This window comes from Nelumbo nucifera, chromosome 5 (genome assembly GCF_055504915.1).
Source record: "Nelumbo nucifera cultivar China Antique chromosome 5, China Antique-T2T, whole genome shotgun sequence".
Taxonomy (NCBI): Eukaryota; Viridiplantae; Streptophyta; class Magnoliopsida; order Proteales; family Nelumbonaceae; genus Nelumbo; species Nelumbo nucifera.
The window spans coordinates 51780038-51800675 of record NC_142653.1 but is presented as its reverse complement, the minus strand read 5'-3'; the positions used below and the strand labels follow the sequence as shown (position 1 = coordinate 51800675).

The 20638-nt window shown below is 35.1% G+C and overlaps 1 protein-coding gene across 1 annotated transcript; it reads right to left on the bottom strand.

Annotated features, from left to right (window-relative positions):
- Positions 1-6103: 6103 nt before the first annotated feature.
- On the bottom strand, positions 6104-14931 carry LOC104596699 (alpha/beta-Hydrolases superfamily protein). Its single transcript, XM_010257952.3, has 8 exons — positions 14726-14931; positions 14529-14615; positions 14313-14415; positions 11680-11870; positions 11213-11451; positions 7689-7801; positions 6644-6784; positions 6104-6538 (listed from the first exon to the last, which is right to left on the bottom strand). Exons 1-8 carry the CDS (start codon positions 14826-14828, stop codon positions 6286-6288), a joined length of 1230 nt encoding a protein of 409 aa, XP_010256254.1. The 5' UTR covers positions 14829-14931; the 3' UTR covers positions 6104-6285.
- Between the last annotated feature and the right edge of the window lie 5707 nt (positions 14932-20638).

The window sequence follows — 20638 nt, the reverse complement described above, 5'->3', positions numbered from 1 at the left end:
GATGGAAACTGACGAATAGGGTGTTGCGAGAGGATTTCTCGAGAACACACTTACACTTCTACACTTCTACACCTTCGATGTAGAACTTTCTTTATCTATGTTCTCTGTAGAACTTTGTTATCAGAAATTGTTTCATAATTATTTAAATTACAATCAATTATTATTATTTCAATGAATAATTATTAAATAATTTAGGAAAATTATTTGATTAACTTCGATCCTTCGTGGTTTTACATCAATTAAAAATAAATTCTTTACTTTTAATTAAAGTTACATTTTACTTTGTTTAATAGTAAATAATTTAGGCTTAAAAAGTAAATAATTTATATTAATTTAGTATATGTTTGGTATCGGCTCTGCAGTTGCAGCACCGTTTTCTCTGCTGATGTGTGGCTTGGAGAGAAAACAGTGTCTTCTTTTTGTTTGGAATTGTTGCTGCCAGGTAGGACGTTTCCTGGAGCAACAACTTTTTCTGTTTGGTACCAATACTCTAGGTAAGGTTCAAAAAATCGTTACTTATTAGTCCGTATCGGTCGATACGTGTCATATCGGGCCCTTCCCGATACGCCCCTACAGGGGTTGTATCGGGTCAAGGCCTGGCTCAGAGGGTAGCTAGGACTTAAACCGGCTCCTCTGAACCAAAATCCGAAAAAAAAAAAAAAAGTGGACCCTATCTCCAAGGTCAACTTTCTCAGTGGGTACGACGTATCGGCCAGTATCGATATTTTGAACCTTGGCTCCAAGAAACGTTTTCTACACTTCTACCCATTATCCACTGCCACATCATTGCCACATCACTGCCTTATTGGCAGCAACGAGTTGTAGCTCCAGGAAACACCAAATTTGGCGTTGCTCCAAGCCATTCCTTCCCATTTCCAAGGCTTGGTTCGGAGCACCGTTTTCTATGGAAAAAAATTCCAAACATATGGCTATTTTTTTGGAGCACCGTTTTTTCCTACATGGCGCTGATGTGGCACCGTTTTCTGGAGCAACAACAACGGTTCTAAACAGATGCTTATTGTTATTGTAAATAATTAATTTACTATACATTACTTCTAATCAATAGCAATTTCAATAACTTTTTGGAAATTATCACAAAATATTTAATTTATTGTTGTTTAATTTATTGTTAGTTAATTAGTTATAGAAAATTATTAAAATTGTAGGGATTTCCCTATAAAACTAGGGCCCTACCCTGCCCTGCCCCGAATGGGGCAAGTTTTCTCAAATGAGGACAGGGCAAAGATAGGGTGGGGATAAGGAAAATATTTTTGCCCCAAATTAGGGATGGAGTTTGCATATAATTCCCTGAACGCAATGGTAAATTAGTAAAATATCCATGGATTTAATATTAATTTTTAAAATATCTCTAAGTTTTCCTCATATTCTTATAATCCTAGGATCCCATAATTTCATTTATAAGATACCCCCAAATTGTCATAATCCAATTCCTAAAATATCCCCAAATTCCCATAATCCTATTTGTAAAATAACCATAAATTAGATTTTTTTAGGCGATTGCCTCAGGGTAGGGAAATTTTGGGGATTACCCATCCCCGATAGGGAATGGGTGCTTCGCCCCAAACCCGCCCTGCCATTGGGGTCGAGGTGGGGATGGAGTTGTGTCTTGATTTATGAGGGCAAAGGACAAGGAGGGGTGCCCATCCCCGATGGGGAATGGGTGCTTTGCCCCAAACCCACCCCGCCATTGGGGTCGAGGTGGGGATGGAGTTGTGTGTCTTGACTTATGAGGGCAAAGGACAAGGAGGGGTGCCCCATCCCGTGCATTGCATGCCTCATGGGCCTCCACTAAGTATATATATATATATTTCATGAAGGAAGTGTAGGAATTTTCTCATTTTGTACAATTTTTTACTTTTCTAATTCCTTGTTATTTTTTAAACAACCAATAAGAGATTCTCCATTGCCCGTAAAAATCTTCCTAAAAGTTTTAATCTGTCTTTCTCCATACGTTCCAATTAACCTAAATAATCTCTAAAATTTCTCCTAAACTACCTCCCCCACCTAAAACATCTCCTAGTCTATCTCACAATAAACCATCTAATTCTAACACCTCTTTCCCACCTAAAACATCTCCTAGACTCTCTCTCTCTCTCTCTCTCTCTATACCTTCTAAATAGATGCATTTAATTTTTAACCAATGTATTAAAATATTATCGTTTATGCAAAACCTTTTTCAAAAAATAGTTTAAATTAAAAATTAAATATTGAAATAAGATGAGTAAACAAATCTAAAATACTAATAAGAGAAAAATAAATAATACAATAAGACAAATGATAAAACTAAAGTGATAAAATTTAATAATTAATTAAAATGCTATTATAATTATAAATAATATTTCCATGCTATCATTAAAAATTTAAGATTTATTTATAATAACTTTATAATTATAAAGTAATAAAATTTATTTCAATTTAAAAATGATTAAAATAATAGAAAATTCAAAGCCATTTATTGTTTTTAATTTTAACAATAATAATTGTTAAATTTAATTACATTAACATTACACTTAATTTGAAATAAAAAGATCTAACATTATTAAAATTTTAAACAATAATAAACTTAGCATAATATCATAACTTAAATTATGCAGTAATAACTATTTATTAAAAATTAAAACTTAATAAAAGTAAAAGTTATTAATTTAAACTAAATTTAAACTTAATTTTAAAATTATGAAAAATAAATAGCACAAATCCAGTGTAGTACAGGTTTGCCTTCCCAAGCCCTTAATTTTGCTACATCATCAAACTCTTAGCCTCTGGCCACATCACCTTGCTTCCCATTTCACCACCATAACAAAGGTGGAAACTTCCAAAACATAATATGTATAGGACAATTAAAATAATTAAAATATCAATTTATTTTGATACATTTAGTAATTAATTATTTTTAAATACATATATTTTTAAAAATTATTTTATTCAGATAAATTTATTGTTTATTGAGATTATTACTCATATAATTATCATGAATTATTAATTTATTTATCATTAATGATAATTAAAGAAATAATTATTAGTCAATGGTTATAGAGATAATTTGAAGTTTATAATTAATAAAAATTGCTCATATTTACTTAATATTAAAAATAGTTATCATAAACATGTGGATAGAATTTGTTGAAAAATGCAGAAATTTTCAATAAAATGTAGAATTTGCTAAATATCATAGATATTTTGAAGAAAATGCATATATTTGCAATAAAATATACGGTGATACACAAAATCATTAGCAATACGTATAACATGCGTTTAAACATTAATGACTATTAAATATATTTTATTTAATTCAGTTTGCTTTTTTCTGCAAAGCTTTTTGTCTACCTTAAGCTTTCTACCATCATCAATAAGTCATTAAAACTCTTGTTTTTTTGAAAGTGTTCATTTTTTATCATGCAATATATGTTTTTATTGGACTTCAATGTTATAAATTTCTTTGATAGTAAATTTTATTTTTGTTTCATATGATGTTTATTTTTATTGATTATAAATACCAAATATTACTATTTTTATATGTTTTCACCATGTGAAGAAGACAAATCAAGGATAAGAGGAAGGCTTAAGTTGGTGGAGGGAAGAGATGAGGTCTTTGTTAATCAATTTTTTTTTTTTTGTAGTTATATCTAGAAGTATTGAACTTAATAGTCATTTTTATTTAGGTTGGTATCTTTTTCAACAATACCAAGTATGCAATTGAAACTTTGAAGACTAATTTTTGGTTAAGAAAAGAAGAATTATTTAATAACTTAATTAACTAATTAAATGTAATAACTTAATTTATTATACAACACTCAATTATCCATACGGTATATGGGTGTGAATTTCTTTTTTTCTTTTTTTAGATTCATGAGGCTAGACAACGGGATGTGAGTTAGAACATGTCCAGGCGCCAAATAATTTTATTATAATTAGTAGTTTAAAGATTCATTAATAAAAATTCAAACTTAAGTAACAAAACCTTAGCACATATTGCATTAAAAAAATTCACGTAATAATATTATAACAATTATAATTAATTATAATTTGGATAAATTTAAATTATTTTTAATTACTTGGAATAAATTTGAATAACTTTATTACTAATTAACAATACTTAATAAATCTCATCTGACCAAAAAATAATACTTGGATTGGACTTGAATTAGTACATCCCAATTGGAAATGTCACAATGCTCCTTTTGCTTCAATTTTAATTCCCTTCATCATTGTATTGGGTAGAGGCTTTTCTCATACATCACACGGGGCCCTACTAATATACATTATAGCAACTTGTGTTTATCAACCAACTTAAGGCAAGGATGGACAAACGTTTAGCCTCAAAGCATTTAGGTTAAATCTTGAAAAATGGCACTTAACTACTAATTACCCAACGGTTGAAGCCTTTACCATAGCATTTCCATCTCTTTAATGAGCTTGGATCTTCTGTTTCCCAATATACAACTCTACTGTCCTCTGAAAAGGTGTGGGTATGATTCTTGTGAGTAGGAGATCCGGATTAGAATCCCCTTAGTTGGTAAAGTAACATACAAGGACCTCCCCTGGGTTTTCTGACAATCGTAAAAGCATCCCCTATATTTTGACCTTAATAAAAATCTCCCCTAATATTTAAAAAAAATGTGTGAATACCTCCTTTTCATTATGTGCCAATTAACGGAAATCTTCAAATCACCAAAATACCCTTCATTACTATCAGCTAATGTGCGACTATCAATTAATGAAGGACATAATTCAATTGTTGATTTCCTATGATTCCAATGTTTTAAAAACCGATTCAGAGGTTGAACCGATTTTGCCTCTGGGTCACGGATCACTGGTTTGACCATTCGGGTCAAACAGGTCAGGCTGCTCCATTGATAATATATGTTATATATTATTATCAATAAATAATATATTGATAATATATATTATCAATAAATAATGTATAATTATGTTTTAGATATGTTATATGTATTTTTATATTTAATTTATGTTTTTTATTTAAGTTTTTAATTTTTTATTTATAAAATATTAAAAATTGTAACTTAAGGCCAAAAAAGATATTTTTTTCATGAAAATAGCGGGGCAAGAAGACTATGGCTCCTTGAGACACAGATCTTGAAAAGTTACCCAAAATTAAAAAAAAAAAAAAAAAAAGAATTGTCCCAATTGCACATCGAAGTACAAAGTTATTGCCTCCAAAAGTTTATATGCATTGAATGTACAACCCATTATAACCCGGTGATTGGATCTAACAGGTCAACGGTTGAAAGAAAAAGAAACCCAAAGCTACCATTTTGATTAGTGAAGAAAAAGATCCAGCTGATGTGGCAATGAGGTAGCCAAGAAGACGGAAAATTTTCTGTGCAGAAAAGATCTGACAATGAGGCAACGTGCTTGTTTTCTGAACTTCAGACCTGGTCTGATGGTTACTTTCAAATCTTTTTGGCAAGATGTCCTCCAGTTGTGCCTTGTTTTGTACTTAAACATCGACACATGAGAAAACTCAGGGGAGGTTTTTATGCTTTACCGTAGTTGGAAATGAACTAATTCTAGCACAGTTTCCAAGGATAAAAGACCGTCTTTGGTTTGATATGATGGATTTATAGAAAATAAAGCCCCGACTGAGTGTTTTTTAGACTGATCAGACTGTAAGAAAACAATTTTTCAAACTGGCTTTTCGAAGAAGCGCTTTTTTATTATTAGGCTGATCACAACCTATTTTTGTTTACACTTTACAATTTATTTTTTGCCAAAGTGAACTGAAAAGCTTATTAGAGCTGTTTTGTTTTTCACCAAAGTTCTTTTTTATTAGCTTTCGATTTCTCCAATTTGAAAAACACAAAGCCCACAAAGCCCATTGGAGAAGCTCTCCCACAGCCTAAGAAAAAAAAAGTTGAGGAATTTCTTAATAACTATCCCTCAACTTTCCGTTTTTCTGTTTTCTACTAAACCAAACATAGATTAATTGTGCATAGTCTGCATGGTTGAGCGGTTGAGCCCCAAATGTTTAAAATCCAAAAATTCACAACAATGATTCCCCCATCAGAAAACCTATCATGAATTATTTAGAATTGCAGGGACATAAATCGGAAACTTTAAGTGCAAATGAATTCAAAACAAAAAATATATATAATTTAATAAAGAAATGGAGCTTACAGCCCGGTGCCAGTATCAATTGGTTGCCCAAAGAGAGAATTATTTATACACTACTTATTGATTTCAATTTCCCAAGCATATAATGGCCTCTTTCTAGCCAGTGGCTTTAACCATAGAATGCCCTGCTCAACCAATAGAGATGAGACTGGGAGTTACGATTTCAAGTAATCCCTTTGGATTGTCCACGTGGACCCAATGTCCAGAGTTCGGAAGAACATGAACCAAAACACTCCCCTTCGATCCATATGCCTCACGGGCACTAAGGCTCTCTAGTCGTTCAATCACATCCGAAGACCACCTATCACTATTCTCCGCACGCACAATTGAAATCTCTAACCCTTCAGGTGGATTCTCCAATAGGGACCAATAGCTGTTTTTCCTGCAAGATTTATTTGTAGGGTTGTGACAAGTTTGAGAAAGATGCTTGAAAAAGATGCTGGAAATAAAACTGAAAAACCAATAACCAGGGTGACACAGAAATTACATGTATGAATTGAACATCTCAACAGCAGCTTGGAGATCAAAAGCCCATGTCTCGTGTTCCCCACTCTTCTTTAGGTTGCTCCCAATCCATTCAGACAGTGACTTGGAGAAACCAAGCTTAGTCATGTGCTCCACAAGCCACCTGAGAACAGGATATACATCATCTACTGTATCAAATGCCTGACATGTCAAGAAACTAAAAGGGGGAATACTGGAATGTGCAATTATTTGTGAGTGGAACTGGAAAAAAAGTGGTTAGAGAGAGAGAGAGAGCAAGACAGAAGTATGGGTATTTAAGTAACTGTTCTACAATTACCGGTAGTTTCTTCTCTTTAAACTTTTTATTACCTGTTAAATTTACAAAATGATGCCCTTACTAATCTAGTTGAGCATTTTTGGAATATGAGAATATCATGGTAAAGAAGATGAAAGTTGAGAAACACTAGAATGAAAGAGTCACTTACGGTAATAAATGAATGTTCTTTTGGTAGTATTGATTAAAACACATCATCCAAATACCAACTTAAACAGTTTTTGAAAAAACATGGTCACCAACCTAAACCTCTTCCAGATTGACTTAAGCTTGGCATTCGTTGTGGCTTTCTATTTAAAACATAAAAGTTGAACTGCTCCTTGTTTCTAGGTATTAGAATTTAGAGCCATAAATACTCATGCACTAAAGATAATAATGGCTTTTTGTAACTCAAGTAATTTGTTAAAAATGATGAGGAAAAACCCTTCATATAGGAGTAAAGCAACTTTAACATTTTTCCCATCATACATATTGCAGCAGGTTTGGCTATTATATCAAATTAAACTTTGACGATTGTTGCTTACTACCAAGATAATGCTGTAAGTGGACAAAGCATAACTAAGATTTCTATGCATATAAACAAAATAGCAATGTCCCAAGATTTGATGGCTAAACAAATCCATCATCGAGAACCATACTCTGTCTCCTACATTATGGGTGATGGCTGCCCAACCACACCCATGTACAGTCAATAAACAACAGACACAATCAAGTAGAGAGACAAAGATATTACTTCCTTGATGGGATTGATGAAGGTAAGGTCTGCAATGTCTGTAGAACCTTCTCTACTTCTCCATTACTGTCATCAGAGCTCACTTGTCCAGGAACAGAGTCCAACACCCACAACTGTTCTGCATCAGGAAAGCATTAAAACTTCGTATTAGAAAATAAAATAGATATTTGTTACCTTGGAATAATTAAAATGGCATATAGGAAAAAAATGTTTTACTACAAAGTTACTTCTCTGTTTAGAAAAGCTTAGAATCAGGGGATCATACAAGTCTCAGGTATGCAATATCAATGTCATATGAACTCTATTGATGTAGGATATGAGTGTAAATTTAAACTACTTAAACAAATTCTGCAAGGCAGATGGGCTAGCAAAGCAGGGAACAACCAGAGATCAACCATACTGGGATCTGAATCCCCAAATGGGAATTTGTAAATCACGAGGCTAACAGGGGCTAGGCCAACATAACGGTGCTAGGCACATCACTGATTGTATGCCTTTCTTTTCATAATAACTAATAAAACTTCACATGTTAATGATCCAAAAAGTAATAGATAATTTATCAATAACAGAATTTCATTAGAAATATTAAAAATTACAAGATAGGGAGAGGTAAATTATCTTAACTCTCCACAGACAAACTATAATAGATAATAAAAGCTACAGAGCTTCAAGAGGGTTATCTTCAAATAGAGAAGGAACTTGATGTGTCAGGAGAGTTAAATCAGCAAGACTTGGAGAATGGTAGAAAGTAACTGGAGCAGCCAGCAAAGGAGGTGTATTATAGAAAGAAATACAGGATAAAACCCTTAGAATGAAAGGAAGATTTGGGAGGAAGAAAAAGATGAAGATGTTGAGGACAAAGTTGTGATAGATGAAACTCATATGGTAGAGAATTCGGTTGATTTGGAAGAAGTGGTTAATAAAGAAGTAGAGGTGAGTAAAATTTTGGGTTTGTTCTTTTTGGGTGGGGAGGAATTTGCAAGGATGATGATGTCCAGAGAGCTAGAGGAAGGAAGGTATGGTAAAAAATATGTAATGAGTGATATGGATATAGTTGGGAAGCAAAGTTTTCAAATAGCTTTTGATTATGCAAAAGATGGTCTTCTAGAGGAAGGACGGGAAGATGTTGTGATTGATGGAACTACTGTGGATTTCAATTCTAGTGTTAAGATGAGCTGTGAAGTGGATGGTGCAAGGACCATGTAACAAGGGTAGTTTACGATAAAAAGATTGCAGGGTTTAATTTCAATACAGCAAGACATTGCAGAAGTCAAAAAATCATTGAGATGTTTAAGTTTCAAAAGTTTTTAACAGATTGAAGAGAGGCTTATTTGGGATTAGCCCAAATAAAAAGGTGAAGAAAATTAGGAAAGTGTTGAGAAAAATTGGACATTTTTGGGTCTTGGAGGAGATGCTTTGGTTCTTCTATTGTGGATGTTTTTTTCCGGTGCTAGAACAGGAGAATGGCTTCAGTGGATAAAGGGTGATTAAGTTGAATGATGGTCTTGTGATTCTAGAATGGGGTACGGGGAAGGTGGTGGTTTAGGCATTTGTGTTTTGTGTTTGGTGTTTTGTTTTGTTTGAGGCTGGATAGTTCTATTGGGTTTCAGTGATCTGTGTGATGGTACTTTTTTGTTTTTCTTTTATTCCCTGATGATTTATCCTCACCTCTATTTTATTTCTCTTCCTTTTTCCTTTTAAAAAATTTTTTATTTATCTTCAGAGAAAAGGATCCAGTGCATATAGATGCTTTTATACCTATTTTCCAATTCCCAAAGTCCAATGTCATTTCTGAATTACTAATATTTTGCAAAATTAAATTAAACTTCTAACGTATATAGTTTTTTGGGTATTATTTGGTCACATCATTTGCATATGTTAAGAGTGTTAATGCTATAGAGTATACTGTATATTCCAGAAAGGACTACATGGTATCAAGTGCCATATCATGCATGTATCATCTGCATGTCTGATACTGGTCCACTAGGCATGCACAGGTATCCAAATATCAAATATGAGAGGATGAGTATAGGCATACAAGATAACACCTGCAGCCACCCCATCCTAATAAAAATCTAGATGATGAGAACAAATAGCCCCTCACACAAGTCTTTGGAAGGTGTTTGAAGTTCATTACTTACTTTATGTCCTTTACAATTAGGACAGAAAAGTATCTTGGAAATTTACTTTATGTCTGGAGTCCAGCCACTTGGAGTGATAGATCTGGTTTATGGCAGGTATCTTGAACCTAAGAAACCAGAAAAAGAAGAGAGAAAGGAGAGGAAGAGGAGAGAAGAAGTTCAAACAGGGAGAAAAAAAAAGAATACTCTTCCTATCAGCTAGATATTATTTATTAGTATGGGAGAGAGGTATAATCACTGTTATGCCCTGTTTAACTGTAGGACAAGTCATTTAGAATAGGGGTATAGCTGAGAAACAATTCGTACTAATAATATTGGTAAAAAGACTACTATATGTTTGATGGCCACTGAATAGGGGTAAAAATCACTGTTATGCCCTGTTCTACACACACTTGCTAACATGGTTCAACTTCAATTCTAAGTTTGATGGCCACTGGATCAATAGGTTTCAACTTGTTCTGATTTTGGAGTATATGCGATCTTGTAATCAAGTTTGATAGCCACTGGATCAGTAGGTTTCAACATGTTCTCTGACTTTGGAGTATATGCAATCTTGTAATTATAGTGAACAACGTTCTACGTTACACTCATTCACCTATAAATTTTTCTCTTCTTTATGAAGCTGATGAATGGAAAATTTAGAGTTTTGCTACTACAAGCTTCTGCTGTAAGATAGAACAACACTCATTCACCTATAAAGTTTTGCTGTATGAAATCACCTAGAGGTGATTTCTATGAAACTTCTAGTGTAATTTTAGGGTTATTCTCTTTAGTCTTTACTCTCTTGTTCTCAAGATATATATATATATATTTATATATATTGATCAGTTTGTTCTCAAGATTGTTATTCTTAATTTTTTGCAACATCTGCCAATGAATCATTGATGAATGTTCGAAGCCTAATCAAACTCTACTGTTGCGGTTTGACTTGCATCTGCAAACTAGTCTGTCGATTACCAGGAAACATGTTGGTCTTCCTACCAATCAGAAAAAGAAGATCCATAATTAACAGGAAAGTATCCTCCTTTCGCAAATTACAGGTGCAAATGGTTTGACCCAATTGCTAAAATTTCACATTTTCGGCCCCCCTAACAGCCCAACAAATGGCTAGGAGATTTCACTCCGGGTCACAAAGAAACCCATTCTTATTGATAAAAGCTATTTTTTAGCTAATATCTGAACAGCTGAAGAGCCTTGAATCATGGTAGCAGTCCACTTGATGGTATTGATGATTATGTGCAACAGCTTGAAAAAGAAATTCATAATTAGCAAAATTCCACGATTGAGTACAACACCATGTTCAAAGTTTGTCTTTGGGCATAAAAGAAGTATCCTGGTGGAGCCAATTTATCTAATATTGTAAGAAATAATCAAAGAAAATACCTGCTTGGGCAAGGTAGCAGAATGACCATAATCTCCACGAGCACAACTCTCCACAAATTGCAAAGCAACTTTTCCACCCATTGAATGACCTATAACAACATCTGGCCAAGACCAACCTTGACTCTTGACCAGATTGGCCAAATCCCTTGCAGCATTGAACATATCATGAGGTGGATTTAGACCTTTTATCTCAGAAGATCTTCCATGGTTTCTCAAATCAACAAGAACCATCCTCCAATCTACATAAACATAAATGGTTCAAAAATCACAAGGAAATGATACAACTGATAAATAAAAATTAAACCCCAATTTGCCAACTCAAGGAGAAAAGTAGAGAAATCAATCAAACAACGAAATCTAGACATAAGCAACCTTGGAAAAGAGACTGATTAAAAAATAAGCAAGCAAATTTAAATACAAGAAACACAGATATTTATGAGAAAATGGTAAAACAATGAGGTACCAACCAACAGAAGATGTAGAGCTTGCTAGTTTGGACACAAGATTGCGAGAGAAAGATCTCCAATTCCTCCCAGATCCCAGTAGTCCATGAAGAATGAAAGCTGTCGCACTGTACGGTCTCTCAGGATTAGCTTGAATCTCTTCATACGCTAGGGTTTCCAAAGATCTCGAATTTAGAAATGCTTGCACTAGATTTCTAACGACAACAGAAGAAAGGATTATAAATGAGTTCAGGTTCTTTATCAACTATGGTATTCCAATTAATTCTTATACAATCAAAATGAATGTTGCCATTATGACAAAAATCTAAAAAGCTTAATTTGAGCCCTATATGTAGCAAGTCAGCAAAAAGTTTTGTAACCTAAAATGCAGATTTAGTGAAGACCAAGAGTTTACTTGGGACAACAATATCTAGACTAACTGAATCCTGAAAGATTTAAGAACTAAGTGTTAAACAGTGAATGCCAAATCAAACTAACATAATCTGATATTTGTTGATGAATAAAATCAGAACATTAGCATTTCATGTGTGTTTTGGTATGCTCCTGTGATTTACCCCTTAAACTGGACATTTATGAGACTTAAGTTAGTTTAAAATGTTCTCAGCCATTTGATAAACTTGGGGCATTTATCATGCCAAGGCTGACACTGTTGTACTATCAAATTGGTGAAGCACTTTGCCTCAACTTCTAGGATTAGACCTAAAGTACAATAAATGGGTGTTTGCAGAAACACTGAACAAGGACCATTTCTAATTATGCCCTGGACCTTCGAGACAAATGGGAAAAATCTGGAATTGGTGAAGCAGTTTGCCTCAACTTCTAGGATTAGACCTAAGGTGCAATAAATGGGTGTTTGCAGAAACACTGAACAAGGACCATTTCTAATTATGCCCTGGACCTTCGAGACAGATGGGAAAAATCTAGAAAGTCACACTTAACCCTAGACTTGATAATGACACTATAATAAGTGATGGATTAGGTTGCTTTTGATATGCCAACCAATGAGATTCTCTAAGGGTCAAATATCTAAGTATGTTGGAGAAATTTGAAATCCCCTGAGTGGGTAATCATTGTGAAAAGAACAGCCACTTTGTCAAACAAAGAGAATATCCTAGTTTACACTCCCTGATGGAAACATCAAATTGTTGACAGTGGATTTCAACTCGTTTTGAAGTTGGTTTTGCAAAATGTATTTATATTTATAAATAGTTTGTTTTATGAAAGGGTTTGCAAAAGGCTTTAATTCCAAGATCCTTTTGAATAGAGAGTGTGATATTGTATTATACAATTAGGGAAGAAGTCCTTCCCTACGGTAGTGTATAGATACTATGGTCTAAGAGGTTAAGAGCAAAAGTCTATTAGCTGAAACCTCATGGGCTTATTTCACAAGTTAGACAAATGGATTTGGATTCATATGGTGGCTAAAACCCAAATCCCACTTTTGTTTTAGAGTTGGGCCAGTTCCAAGCCCAATAAGATTAGGAGGTGGTTCACTTGGTTTAACTAATGAATTCAGCCCATGTGTTTCATTACATGAACCAAACCCACATGGTTTAATGTGAGAGCTTAATGGATCCCACACCATACAAGGATCAGGTCAAATTGACTAGTCAAACATGTGAGTCAAAATAATTTTAAAGTTTTGATGCAATTCCAAACAAGACTAGTTTGAGTAGTTGCATGCCTAGTTTGACTAGGACATGGGGTAGTTGCATCTTTTGGGTCAAATTGGGAAGGATTTGGATTCTCACATGATTCCAATATGACTAGAATTGTTTCCTAATTAGAAACTGCTAATTTAGTTAGAAATCTGATTTGGAAACTCCATGTAGGACTCTAAGCATGATTATCATCAAGTTTCCTATCTCCAAACCCTACTTCAACCAAGGCTGAAATGGGAACCTTTTCTCTCTTTTCTCTCTAATATTTTCCAGCAGAAACAAAGAAATCTCAAGTGATTAACAGTTGCATTCAATAGAAGATATCAATTCACACAAAAAGACTAGATCAAGTTCTTGCAACATGGGTTGTGCCATCTTCAGCTTGCAACTCGATTTTGGCCAGATTCTTGGGTGTGTATCACCACTTTGGGAGCTATGTTTGTGGTATCCACATCGAGTAATGTTCCCTCTTCAATTTCACCTTTCTTGAGCTGATTAAAGATTTAAAATTTACACCAATTTTCCCAGCAAGGTTCGACCTTTTGTGTCAAAATCAGTTCACATAACACTAAGAACCTACATTACCCAGATATGGCAAGGACAAGGTGTTAGATATGAAACTTAGACTAAAAATTGAAGTATCTGACACATGGCACCCTTGCATACAGGCATCAAAGCTAAGAACAAGTTCAGCTCTCCAAGTAATAAGCAAGACCATTTACCTGAGAAGACTAAGGGACCAGACACACAAATAACCCCTATGGTTGTAGCCTTACAAAATTAACAACTCATTATCACTATTAGAAACGCTCAAGAGAAAAAATGAAGACATCAAAAAACAAACAAATCACCAATAAAAAAAGGTAAAGTCTCAAATACACCTATTAAATATCACATGCAATGTTACATTTTCACAAACCATACATGCATTAATTCAAATTCTCAAATATATAATAAAGAAGATACGAAGCTTACTTCCCGTAAATCATCTTGTCCTGATTGTATTTCCTAGCGAAAGCCATCAAAGAAGATTGGATAAATCCTCCTCGAAGCCTCAGAACCAGATGCAATGTAGACTCTGCATCAGCAGTAGCAACATAACGACGAAACAAACGATAGAAACCCGTTAAAAATGCGAAAGGCTTCAACAATAACTCAAAACCCTAACTGTTTAGAATTTAGAAAATTAACCTTTCTGGATGTTATAATCAGCAAGGGTTCGGCCATCTTCTAGCTGCTTTCCGGCAAAGATCAATCGCTGTTGATCAGGAGGAATTCCTGTAAAACCACCACTAAGAGCAGTAAGTAACCAAAATAGTGAGAGAAGATGCACAAGAAAAAACGAAAGTTAGAAACTGGCTTGGCCGAAACTTGAGAAATCAGTTTACCTTCCTTGTCTTGTATCTTTGCCTTGACATTGTCAATGGTGTCGCTGCTCTCTACTTCTAAGGTAATCGTCTTCCCCGTTAAGGTTTTCACGAAGATCTGCATGTTCGCGCTTCTCTCCAACTCTCTTGCAGTTAATCCGAGAAATCAAATAACTGGGATGTTTGATCACAATTATGAGTCTATAATAGAAAAAGAGCAACAATTATGTGTTCCGTAGGCGTTTATTGAAAAAGCCACGCCACATAAACGCCACATATGTCTTCACGATTAATTACTTGTTTGGTTCTCGGGGTTTGTTGAGTAAATGTTGCCACGTAAGCGCCCCATCAGCAAAGGCGTTGTTACGTGCATCGTACATTTGCAAATTCTGTGTGTCTTTCCGTCCCCTAATGAATAAGCGTTTATTAGCACTTTTGCTGATGTAGTGCTTAACGACGCCTATATGTCATAAATGCTTTTATTAATTATTTTTTTCGATTTTACAATTACATCAAGTATAAAACATTTATTCAATAAATGTCAATGGAATCAAATACATATTAAATGATAAAAACTGAAATTCTTTGATTTTTGTGTATGAGAGCGTGAAACACATGCATGCACAAGAGCATGTAGAAATTGATGATGGTTGAATGTGGTGAAATCAAAATACATATATGAGAATAAGTAATTAAAGTATTAAGAATAAAACTATTCATCCCAATAGAGTAAGAGGGATTCATTAGAGGGTTTGGAGGGTGAGGAGGTCGTTAAATCGGCATTAGAGGATCTAGGCAGTCATTACCTAGATTTGAAAAAAGTGTTTAAACTTCAATATATTTGTACCAACCATTCCCCATAAGGTTGGAAGAGGATTAGTAAGATTTAAACACTCTTGAGAAAAAGTTGAGAATATGTAAAATGTACAAAAATTAGGTTATGAAAGATCTAAGAATATTCTACCATGAAAAGTTGAAAATTAAACCCCTATTGCATGGAGCACCACATAATTAAGAAATTGAAGAGAAGTGTTTTAGGGCTTTGGAAAAAGCCCTAAAACGTATTCATTTGAGAGAGTTTACATATTTAAGAGAGCTAAATATATCAACTTGTAATGGTCCATTTACAAAGGCATGTGTGTAGGCAGCCACTAAGGAAGGATTTAAATAGATAGTGAAATATAGGGGCTTACCAATTTGGGTTTAGAGAAACGATGAGGGCAGGAGAAAAAAAAATAGAGGGAAAATTGGGTAGAAGAAAATAATTCAAGTTAGGGGAATAAAATCTCTCTAAGCAAACACATTAATAACATGGTAAATGACTATTATTGTCTCCATTTGTCAGTTATAAATTTCTCTGTATATAGGGAATAATGAAAAGAGAATTTAACAGTTCTATACGTGGCAATATCAACATTAAGGGTTACTTTTGTAATTTAAACAAAATAATATCACACATGTGAGAAGGGAGAAAACAGAGGTACTCATGTGAGCAACCTCGTGAGAGCCCTCTTGCCTTCTCTTGTTTCTCTTTATATTATTGATATAGATTTGGGGAAACGTCAAATTATTTGTTTCCTTCAATGCCCCAGCGTTTTTTGAAACCAAATGCTGATGTGGCATACTTTAATGGGTATTAATCTGAGGTGGAAAGTAAAAAAACGTTTAAAGTGAAGCCCAACTAAACAACAAAAACAGAAAACATTTAAAGTGAAAAAGTACAAATAAACAACCCATCCATAAAGGCCCACAAAACCAAACATATACTAGATGAACACATTGGCTGTTCAGCGGGCTATAGAACATGATAATAAAATACATGAGATCCATAGCTTTTATAGTGAGACCTTATATTCCATGTCATAAAACTTAAGTGTACCTTAAAGTAATTCAGGCAAGTTTTTAAAGCATATGGGTACTTTAAGTATTTAACCATAGGAAAAAAATCAAAACAAAACAAAACAAAGAAAAAGCAAAATACAAAACAAAAATAATTGGGATGTTTGATTACAATTGTAAAACCATTACTTTATTTGAATAAATTGCTGAAAAGTTTTTTTATCAATGCTGAAAACCTCCCCAAAATTTGGTAATTGCAATCACCTCTCCTGAACTTTTGAATACAGTTGCAAGTAGACCCCCCTTAATTAGAATCCTGCATGAAAAATTAGAATCAAAATAAAGAGGCTGAAGAGGGAGGTACCATTGGGGTGATTGTTGTAATTGTTGGGGACTTAGTCGTGGCAGGATACGGCCATACCACTAGGAAGGCCTCGATCAGGGAGTTGCAAACTGACCTCAGCACTCAACCTTTGAAGCAAACGAAGACCGAAGAAGCAATTTCATTCTTTGAAGAAGATCTAAAGGATGTCTGCCTACCTCATGATGATGCATTGGTCATGAAAATGTTAATAGCCAACTACAAGGTAAGAGAGATTTTGATTGATAGTGGAAGTTCAGTTGACATTTTGTTTTATGAAGTGTTTGAGTAGATGAAAATCGACTAAAAGAAGCTCGTCTCCACTGATGTGCCATTAGTTGATTTTAGTGGGACATTGTCCAATCGATTGGAAAGATATGCTTGTTGGTAACAATGGGGACCACGCCGAGATGGGCAACAATCATGACACAATTCCTAGTTGTTAAATCACCAACACCTTACTTACAATGTGATTTTGAGTCACCTTTTATTACATGCCACTCCAAGACATAGTTTTTACATACCACCTTGCCATGAAGTTCCCAATTGAGCGAGGGATTGGTGTGGTTTGGGGGGACTAACTCGAATCAAGGAAGTGCTATGTGGCAGCATTAAAAGGGAAGCAATCCTTAGTTGTCAACCTAGATCTACTTGATGGAATCAACAACAATTGGGGATAGCCTATGGAGCAAGTGGTCTCGGTACTACTTTTAGATGTTGAGCTAGACAAGATAGTGCAAGCTCATTCCTCCTAGATTCCCTTTAAACCGAGCTTCAAGTTTTCTTCATTTAAACTCTGATGTTTTTGCATGGTTTACTACTGATATAATAGGGATTGACCCATCGATCATTAACTCATAAGATAAGCATGAACCCCCAATTTATACATGTGAAACAAAAATGGAAGAACTTCACCCTAGATCGATAGAAGACAAATGAAGAGGATGTCGAGAAGCTCCTAGACGTGGATTTCATATGAGAAGTGAAGTACCAGGACTGGATTTCGAATGTGGTATTCGTTAAGAAAGCATATGGGAAGTGACGCATCTGCATCGACTATACCAACCTAAACAAAGATTGTCCAAAGGATAGCTTCCTGCTCCCTAGAATAGATTGGCTAGTAGAGTCCACCTCGGGCTTTGAATTACTAAGCTTTATGAACACCTCAAGTTATAACCAAATCCTAATGCATCTTGATGATCAAGAGAAAACATATTTTGATATTAACTGGTCTATATCGTTATAGAGTCAAGCCCTTCGGCCTGAAAAATGTTGGGGTGACCTATCAATGACTTATAAATAAAATTTTCAAAAATCAAATAAGAAGGAATGTTGAAGTCTACGTTGATGATATGGTAGCTAAAAACGATATGCTAACTCTTACATTGATGATCTGGCCAAAGTATTTGAGGTCTTGAAAACATATCAATTAAAACTAAACCTGAATAAGTATCTTCGGTGTTACCTCAGGAAAATTCATTGGATATATGTTAACTCGATATGACATCAAATCCAACCTAGAGAAAATTTAGGCCATCTTGGACATGCAACCACTGAGATCTATTAAGGAAGTTCAAAGGCTCACTAGCTGAGTTGCAGCACTTATTCACTTCATGTCGAAATTTAGAAGATGCTTACCATTTTCCAAGCCATCAAAAAGCAAAGATTTCTAGTGGACAAAAGAATGCCAACATGCATTTGAAGAACTGAAAGAGTACCTCAACTCACCTCCATTATTAATGAGGCCAAAGCCCGAAGATGAGTTATACTTGTACTGGTCAACAAGCGATGAAGTTGTTAGCATGGTACTGGTTTGATAGAGGAAAAAATATAGCAACCAATTTACTATGCCAACAAGGTTCTACATGCAGCCAAAACCAAGTACTTGAACATAGAGAAGCTTGCCATTGCACTAACCATTTTTGCTAAAAGGGTATGACCTTACTTCCAGTCTCACATAGCCGTGGTGTTCACTGACCAAGCACTAAGATAGGTCCTTCAGAAGCCCAAAGTATCAGGGAGACTCACCAAGTGGGTAATGGAACTCAACGAGTTTAACATATGACTTGTTTTGACTTGCTATCAAGGCCTAAACGTATGGTTTAACTTTATCACAGAGTGCACTTCAACCTAGAAACACCGACCCTGACTGAATCATTTACTAGTTTGGAAGCCTCCACCAATTTGATTGAAGAACTTGGATGCTCCATGTAGATGGATCGTCAAACCAGAAGGGTAGCAAAACCAGATTGATCCTGCTTGGACTTAAAGAAGTGAAGCTAAAATACGCCCTCCGATTTGGGTTCAAAGCATCTAATAACAAAGCAAACCATGAGGCACTACTGGTAGGACTGTCTTTAGCTAAGGAGGTTGATGTGAGGAGAATAGCCATCTATAGTGACTTAACTCATTGTAAGCTAGGTTAATGAACACTATGAAGCTCGGGAACCAACTATAGCCAAATATTTGAAAAAGTTATAAGAGCTCACCCAAAAGTTCGATTCCTTTACCATCCAACAAATCTTAAGGTCTAAGAAAACTCAGGTTGATGCATTGTCAAAGCTAACCAACTCTACGAACTCAAATGCTGAAGGACCGTCCATATAGAAGATTTGGCATGCCCCAGCATAAAAGACACACTAGAAGTTGAGGTATCTCCAGTGTTAGCTGCGGAATTGAGCTAGACTGACTTATTATAGAATATTTACGCCAAGGAATTCTACTTGCTGATCGAAGAGAAGCATGGAAAGGTTCAATGCAAGTCAACTCAATACACCATTGCAAGTGACCAATTGTACAAAAAGTCCTTCACCTTGCCCTACCTTAAATGTCTTAGGCCCATTGAAGTGGACTACGTGTTGAGGAAACCAATGAAGGGATTTATTGAGAACACTTGGGGGGCAGGTCGTTGACCTAGAAAACACTTTGGCAGGGGTACTATTGGCCCACAATGAAGGAAGATTCCATTCGAATGGTTCAACGGTGTGATTGATGTCAATGTTAGCTCGCACACCACATTGACCGACCTTCGACCTATAATACCTCACTAGCCCTTGGCCATTTTTTTAGTGGAGAATTGATATCCTCAGTTCTTTCCCACCAGCCCCACATCAAAGGAAATTCCTAGTCGTAGCTATTGATTATTTCACTAAGTGGGTGGAAGTCGAGACCATGGCTACTATCATAGCTCTACACATCCAAAACTTCTTCTAGAAGAACATCATTTACAGATTCGGGCTACCTTAGGTGTTAGTCTCGGACAACAAAAAGTAGTTCAGTAACTTGAAGTTCTAAGACTTTTACTCCAGATTAGGGATTCACTAGAGGTTCACCTCGATGACCTACCTCCAGACCAATGGATAGGCTGAAGTGACTAATAGGATGATCCTCCATGGGCCAAAGGACAATGGATGGAAGAGCTTCCTAGTGTATTATGGGATTAACGGACTATAAGCAGAATGACCATAGGGGAAACTCCTTTTAACCTCACTTTTGATACCAAGGCGGTTATCCTGACTGAAATTAAAATATCAACCTTGTGGGTAGAGAGCTATAACGAGGAGGAGAACGATGATGAGCTCCAAGCTAATCTCATCTTGGTAGAAGAGGTATGTGAATAAGCTTAAGTTCGAACTACAACTTATCAATAGAGGGTAACTCAATATCAAATGCTCGAGTCCGGAGAAAGAGTTTCTGTGTTGGAGATTTGGTCCTTAGAAAAGTTATAATACCCG

Excerpts from the sequence above, each read along its gene's own strand:
- LOC104596699 (XM_010257952.3), bottom strand. The coding sequence starts at position 14,828 with ATGCAGATCTTCGTGAAAACCTTAACGGGGAAGACGATTACCTTAGAA. Across the intron at positions 14,416-14,528 it reads TGATTATAACATCCAGAAAG|AGTCTACATTGCATCTGGTT; the intron begins GTTAATTTTCTA and ends CTGCTGATGCAG. Across the intron at positions 6,539-6,643 it reads GAGATGTTCAATTCATACAT|GAAAAACAGCTATTGGTCCC; the intron begins GTAATTTCTGTG and ends TAAATCTTGCAG.